The sequence below is a fragment of the Chenopodium quinoa genome, unplaced genomic scaffold (genome assembly GCF_001683475.1).
Source record: "Chenopodium quinoa cultivar QQ74 unplaced genomic scaffold, ASM168347v1, whole genome shotgun sequence".
Taxonomy (NCBI): Eukaryota; Viridiplantae; Streptophyta; class Magnoliopsida; order Caryophyllales; family Amaranthaceae; genus Chenopodium; species Chenopodium quinoa.
Window position 1 is genome coordinate 98,022 of NW_018744469.1, and position 7,995 is coordinate 106,016.

Below are 7,995 nucleotides of genomic sequence, written 5' to 3' on the forward strand. Positions count from 1 at the left end.
GATCTTCTTTGCTGGAAGACCCGCTGGCAGCGGCTATACTACGTAAATTTTTTTTTTTTTTTTTTTTTTTTTTTTTTTTGTTTTTTTTTTTTAGAAAAAATAAACGTGGAGGGGGGTACCCGCTGGCAGCGGCTTTTGAGCAGCTACCAGCGGCTGGGACAGCAAAAGGGGAGGTTGGGCTGCTGGAAGACCCGCTGGTAGCGGCTGCAGAGCAGCTGCCAGCGACTACTGCAGGGATAGCCCCCCTTTGGCCTGTTTTGCTCTGTTTTTGCTGCTCTTCGCGCATAACAAATACTCCCAAGGCATCCACCTACACAAACACAATAAAAATACTCTTCACATCACAAGAAAAATAAAAAACTAAACTACAAGAAGAAATGGGGAAGATTTTCGATCGGGTTGCCTCCCGATTAGCGCCTTTGTTTTACGTCGTTGGCTCGACGCGGCTCATCCCACTTCGCTACTCCATTGATGGCTCGTAGAGATCGATGCACTCCACGTTCTCGGTTTTGAAACCCTCGAAGTAGGGTTTGAGCCTTTTTCCATTCACTTTGAACATGTTGTTGGTCTCTAAACTCCGAATTTCTACCGCTCCATGCGGATAGACCTTGTCAACTTGAATTGGACCCTTCCAACGGGAGCTCATCTTGTCATGCCACACCTTATTCTTTGCTTTGTGGTATACCTGGGATAATTTCTTGCCCGGAAATGATGACGGGGTGGGTGTTGCCCCTAGTGGTATAGGTGGAAGCTTGGACTGTTCATTCAATTCCGCCACCTTCACCTGCACATTAGTAGGTATAGAAGAATCCAAGCAATCACCAGACACAACATTAGTAATAGGTGTGAGGAGCTCATCCCCATGATCAATGTTAGAAACATCATGCAATATTGGATCGACAACATTTATAGAATATAAAGAATGAGTATCAACGGGATACTTTATGGTATCATAAATGTTATACACAATTGCTTTCCCATCAACCTCCATAGTCAAAGAACCGGTAGACACATCGATTTTTGTCTTAGCAGTCTTTAAGAAAGGTCTTCCTAACAGGATAGGGGCTGCTTGTTTGTCATGTTCCATGTCAAGGACGTAAAAGTCAGCAGGAAAGATCAATCCATCAACCTTAACAAGTACATCTTCTACTACCCCCTTAGGATATACATTGGACCTATCAGCTAACTGAATTACTACCCCAGTTTCATGCAAAGGCCCAAGTTCTAAAGATTTAAACAGGGAGTAGGGAATGACATTGATTGATGCACCTAGGTCCAACATGGCTCGGTGTAATGTGGTGTCTCCTATTGTAACAGGAATAGTAAACATACCAGGATCACCACATTTTTCTGGGAGTTTCTTTTGGAAAACTGCAGAAACATGAGCACTCACCTTCACTTTTTCTTTTCCTCCCAACCTGTGCTTTCTCTTGATCGTACACAGTTCCTTCATAAACTTAGCAAAACGAGGAACACTTTTAATCACATTCAAGAGGGGCATATTTACCTCACATTTGCTGAAAGTCTCATAAATATCCTTGTCTTTCTCATACCTTTGAGTATCTTGCAAGGCTTCTGGGAAAGGTGGCACAGGCTCATAAGAGGTAAAGGTTGGAGGATTCGCCTTAGTTTCTTGTTCTACTTCCTCCTCCTCAACTCCAATCAAGTCTTTAGCCTTCTTAGGTGCAACTACAGTTTCTTGCAACTTTTTGCCATTTCTCAATGTAATAGCGTTGGCTTGTTGCTTAGGATTCAACTCCGTTTGAGATGGAAGTTTTCCCGAATCCTTAGCTTCAAGTCTGCTCACTGCAGTTGAAATTTGACTCACTTGACTTTCCAAATTCTGAATACTGGATTTGGTCTCTTGCTGGAATTGCACCATGTTTTGCTGCATAGTAGAAACATTAGAAGTTAGTGATCTAATCATTTCATCAGTTGACATATCATTCGAATTTGAGCTTTGGCCTTGAGGTTTGGCCAATGGTGCCCTATATTGCTGATATTGCTGCTGGCCTTGAGCATTTTGCTGTTGTTGTTGGTTCCCCTGGGAATTCCCATATCTCAAATTTGGATGATCCCTCCATCCTGGATTGTATGTATTCGAATATGGATCATATCTTCTCTGAGGACCTTGCCCTTGGAAACCCATTGCATTGGCCTGCTCATTCTGTTCCTCTTGTAATTGAGGACATGCATCAGTGGGATGTCCTGTGGAGGTGCATAAACCACAAGCATTCAGTTGCTGTGGATTCCTTGAGTTCACCATGAACTCACGCATCATAGAAGTCAAATCAGCTACTTGACTCTCTAACTCAGTTGTATTTGAATTTGCTGCATTCACCCGGCGCGTGGGAGTTCTCTGACTGAATTGCCTAGAATTTTCTGCTAGCTCTGCAATCAACCTAGTTGCATCTCCTGGAGTCTTATTCACTAGCCCTCCACCACTTGCTGCATTCACCATCCTCAAGTCATCATCAATTAGACCTCCATAGAAGTATAGGATGAGGTCTTGATCGGAATACCCATGGTAAGGACAGCTAGCACACAATCTCTTAAATCTCTCCCAATACTCATACAAGGATTCATCTTCCTTCTGATCCACATTGCTGATAGCTTTCTTAAGGCTTGCAGAAATAGTGGCTGGGTAGTACTTCTCAAGGAAACACTTCTTTAAATCTGCCCAAGTTGTTATGCTACCTGGGGGAAGATAGTAAAACCAATCCTTTGCTGCATCTTTGAGAGAAAAAGGAAATGCTCTCAACTGAATTTGTTCATCAGTCATCCCAATCGGTTTCATGCTAGTGCAAACCACATGAAATTCTGCCAGATGTTTATTCGGATCTTCGCCTTTCATGCCATGGAATGCCGGCAATAGATGAATTAGACCGGATTTGATCTCAACATTAGTACCTTCCTCCAACTGCTGGTATGCAATGCACAACGGTTGTTGGTTCAAGTTAGGGGCTGTAAGTTCTCTTAGAGTTCGATTGTCAGCCATCTCCTCTTCTTCTTGAATATTGAAGAAGTACGTTGATTCACTAGGGGTTGTTTTTGCCTCTTTTCACAACCTGGAAATATTCCTTTCAATTTCTGGATCAAACTACAAAACTTCTTTGTTAGCAGAACGGGTACTTATCATACCCTAGCGAACAAACAAAGAAAGATAGCTAAGAACAGTCCTAAAATAAATTCTACTAAGATAAACAATAAAAAAGTAACGCCTTAATTCCCCGGCAACGGCGCCAAAATTTGGTGTGCCTCAGTCGTATGCAACCAAAAATATCACAACTAAGCTAACTGCAAATAAACGTAGTTAGGGAAGTCGAGTTCGAATCCACAGGGAAAAAGGGACTAATAACTGGAAACCTAAGTGGAAATACTCTAGGACGGTAGTAACCTAAGTAACGAGGGGGGTTTTCACGAGCAATGATGATAAATGAACTAAGTAAGAACAACGAACGTAATGAATAGGTAATCAATGAGAAGAACGGTCTTGGTTATGCGAAATCCACTAATGAACATACAAATTGATCATAGAAGTCTCCTCAATCAAGCTCTATTGAACACCTTGTTGTAGAAATCCTAGATTCTAAATTCTCATAAATAGTTAGAAATAGCAAAGCGCTCCTTTCTAACCCTTTCCAATGCACAATTCAAGACAAGCGCTCTAAATTATCCACAAGAAGAAAATAAACGGAGAAATCAACAAGGATTGAATAAATTAACACAAGCGGTCTAATTTCTTCAATAATATTATTCCCTCTTCAAGTTATCAACCAAAAGCATGCATCAATAACCTAAAGTTGCTACTTTGGAAAGATTAATTAGATGCAAGCGAATCCAATAATTCTAACCTAGCAATTGATTAAAGCAAATCATGAAATTAATTCAAGGAACAATATATATTCAATAGATATTAAGAGAAGAAAGATCTCACAATTCGTAGCTAAAAGCTTCAATCTTTAACCAAGAATCCGGAAGATTAAGCTTCCATGGATTCTAATTCCAAAACAAAGAATTCTGAAAATTCCAAGAAAACCCTAGAAAGCTTTTTTTTCTCAAAACTTAATTCTCCTTTTCTCACTAAAACTTAATTAAAACTAAGCTATTTATATGTTTCTATATTTTAATAACAGAACACAATAATAATAATAAAATAATATCCAAAACACGAGCCAAAACAAAGCCAAATTGCTGAAAATTAACCAAAACAGCCCGAATTTCTGCCAGAGCCGCTGCCAGCTGCTCTGGACCCGCTGGCAGCTGCTCTGGCAGCCCCTCACTCTGGTATACCCGCTGCCAGCGGCTCTGGCCAGCTGCCAGCGGCCCTGGCAGCGGTTCCTGCTGTTTTCGCCTTCTTTCCTTGCTTCTTCTTCTTGCTTTGCTTCACCTTTTCCTCAAGCTTTCTTCCTTGCTCTTCCATGCTCCATCACAACTCTCAAATCACGAGCCAAGGTCCATCCTTCTTACATAACTCTTCATTGGTTCCCGAGCTCACTCACTCACTTATACTCATAAATCCCGCCTTTTGCACATAAGTGAGATCACAGCCCAAAACTCACAAAAGCTAACAAAAGTACATATAAAGCATCAAAACACACCCTAAAATGCTTCTCTCAACCCATGATAAGAAGGCTTATCAACCTTTTGCCACCATTCTAGCTTTGTATATCGATACATTTCCATCTTTGTCTGTCTTCACTTTGAAGATCCATTTGCAACCAATGGGTGTATAACCCTCGGGAAAATTCACCAAGTCCCAAACTTGATTTTGACTTGATTTTCAGACATGGAGTCCATCTCGGATTTCATGGCCTCTTGCCATTTTGCAGAGTCGGGGCTCGTCATATCTTGCTTGTATATCGCCGGCTCATCACCATCCATAACTAGGATGTCCTGATCATCAGTTAAGACAATACCGAGGTATCTGTCTGGTTGAGATCTTTGTCGTTGCGACCTACGTAGGGTAATCAGTTGAGCATTTATATTGTCTGTTTGACTCTGACCAATCTTCTCAGATGCTTCCAAAGTATCTAGATTGTTAGTTTTGTCAGGTTGACATTTTTGCTCGTCCTCTCGAACTTTGTCGAGTTTTATTTTCCTCCCACTTGTCATTTTGGAAAGGTGATCCTTCTCCAAAAAGACACCATCACGAGCAACAAATACTTTGTTCTCGGATTTATTGTAGAAGTAATACCCTTTGGTTTCTTTTGGATATCCCACAAAGAAACACTTATCCGATTTGGGGTGAAGTTTGTCCGAAATTAATCGCTTGACATATGCTTCGTATCCCCAAATCTTGAGAAAAGACAACCTGGGAGGTTTCTTAGTCCATAATTCATATGGAGTCTTTTCAACGGCTTTTGACGGAGCTCTATTCAGTGTTAGTGCTGCTGTTTGTAGTGCATGTCCCCATAACGAGATAGGGAGTTCACTAAGACCCATCAATGACCGAACCATGTCTAACAAGGTCCGATTCCTCCGTTCGGACACTCCGTTCTATTGAGGAGTTCCAGGAGGTGTCAACTCTGAAAGAATGCCACATTCTTTCAAGTGATCGTCGAATTCATGGCTCAAATATTCGCCACCTCGATCTGATCGAAGTGCTTTAATTTTCTTGCCAAGTTGATTTTCAACCTCTTTCTGAAATTCTTTGAACTTTTCAAAGGATTAAGATTTATTTGACATTAAGTAGATATAGCCATATCTACTATAATCGTCGGTGAAGGTGATGAAATATCGGTAACCTTGCCTTGCGGGTGTGCTCATAGATCCACATACATCCGTGTGTATTAGACCTAATAAGTCACTTGCCCTTTCTCCCAACTTGGAGAATGGATGTTTGATCATCTTGCCTAATAAGCATCCTTCGCAATTTTCAAATGACTCTAAGTCAAACAAGTCAAGAACACCTTCTTGAAGAAGTTTCTTGATGCGTTTGATGTTAATGTGGCCAAGACAACAATGCCACAAGTAGGTTTGATTCGACTCGATGGTCTTAGCTTAGTGGTATCAACTTTTGTCATATGTAAATCATGCAATTTAATTGAACATAAATTTGTAAACTTGAAACAACTATTGTTAAAAGTTTTACATTTGAAATTCCTAGGTGTCCAACACCATGGATAATATGTTCAAAGCATGATAAAACTAGAAATAGTTTTAATTACATGTCATAGACAAAATAGTGCATGCAAGCACGATCGAAAAACCATCTTTGTCGTCTTCATGCACCAACACTTGATAAGCTTCTCACTTGGTCCCTGAAAAGGCAACATTAAGTGAGTCATACTTGGTATCCAATACCTTATGATAAGCTTAATCCACAAGTGTTAAGGAAGATACCTGAGGTGGTTGGAGTGATCCCCTCTTCCTTGATGAGCATGCATTCCCTCTTGTAATGGCCTTGCATGCCACAATGGAAGCATCTCATCTTTGCTTTGACCTTCTTGAACTCCTTCTTCTTAGCTCTCAAGGGCCTTTTGGTCATTCCATAGGCAGTGGCTTGGCTGAGTAGTTGCACCACCTCCTTGAGGGAGTGTGTCTCCTTTCCCGCAGCGATATGCACTCTAAGTGCATCATAGCCCGAGTGGAGTGAAGCAAGCAAGATATGCCCCGCCATCTCATCTTCCAATGGAATTCCGAGAAGCTGCATGTGCTTGAAGAGCCTAGTCATACCAAGCACATGAGGTCGGAGGGCATGCCTGGTCTCAATTTAGCATTGTAGACCTTGGTCCAAAGTCGTCGCCTTTCCTTAGCAAGACACCCAACATTTGGTGGCTTAATTCTCATGTTTGAAAGTGACCTAGTCAAGTCAAACACGAGTCCATCATAGTTGCCATTGTCACTCTTGGTGACTCTTACATTGACAACGTCCTCAAGTGCTTTGAGGAACATGTTCGAAAGGTAGGAGGAAAGAGTTTCCTTCCAGTCTTCCGGGATGGAATTTGCTATGAGTCGTGAGACCCTTTTGCAATTGGAAGACCATTCTTCATGAGCCTCGTCGGTCATGATCCCTTTAGAAAAGAATCTTGGAATGGGAGTATCAAGAGTATACTCCAAGGAGCAATTTCGGAGAGTTCTTCTGAGTTCCTCTTCCCATTCCTTAAAGTTGACCAAGTTTAAGGGAAAGGCCAACTTTTCGGGGAGTTTCGGGCACATATGGTTGTTGTTTGAGTTACTTGCAGACATTGTTCTACAATTTAAAGAATTTGAAATGAAAACCATTCATACATCAATAAGTTGAAATTTAAAGCGTTCATGCACTTATTCACACTTATTGAACATTTTATCCACGCATTTAAGATTATCCCTTATGGGCGAGAATAAAATGATTCCGAGATCCCAAAGATCAAGAAATGGTTAAGCATGCTTTGGCTTGTCTTAACCATTAAATATCTTAAGGTAAGCAATCCAATTGCTAATAGCTCCAAGCTACTCTCGGTTTGATAAAATGTCGCATCTAATGAATACTTGACATTTTATCTCTTTTGCCACGACATCTAAGGACTCCTTACTGATATCGTTGAGCTTAACCAAGACAACTTGTATACCTAGTATACCTTACGTTCCTAGGGAAGTAGTGATGCCTCGCTTTGGCGTAATCCATCACGTACGCGCATTAGTTCGGTAAGTGTTGTCCTTGGAATGGCAAATTTTAGCTCAATATTATTAAGGGACCTAGGGTTTCTATGTTGGTTGATTTAAGTGAACTTAACTAATCATCGCAACATCATAGAAATCCTAGACATGCATCTAGAAAACATATATATATAAAAATATATAAGGCATAAAAATAGATGCATTTGGCAACTAGCATGACCCCTTGAAATCTTCAATTTCCATGGGTCTTCATCTTGGCTCGTCTTCCTCGAAACGCCGTCTTGAGACTTCTTGGCCAAAATGAAATAAGAGAAGCTAGCTAGAACGACTAAGATTAATCTAAATAGTACAAAATACTTAACGGTTCGCAGACCGTATTTAGATTTACAAAAA

The 7,995-nt window shown here is 40.8% G+C and overlaps 1 protein-coding gene across 1 annotated transcript; it reads right to left on the bottom strand.

Moving 5' to 3' along the window:
- Positions 1-460: 460 nt before the first annotated feature.
- On the bottom strand, positions 461-2,461 carry LOC110697611. The gene is made up of 3 exons (XM_021874995.1): positions 2,305-2,461; positions 1,508-1,806; positions 461-1,360 (listed from the first exon to the last, which is right to left on the bottom strand). Exons 1-3 carry the CDS (start codon positions 2,459-2,461, stop codon positions 461-463), a joined length of 1,356 nt encoding a protein of 451 aa, XP_021730687.1.
- Between the last annotated feature and the right edge of the window lie 5,534 nt (positions 2,462-7,995).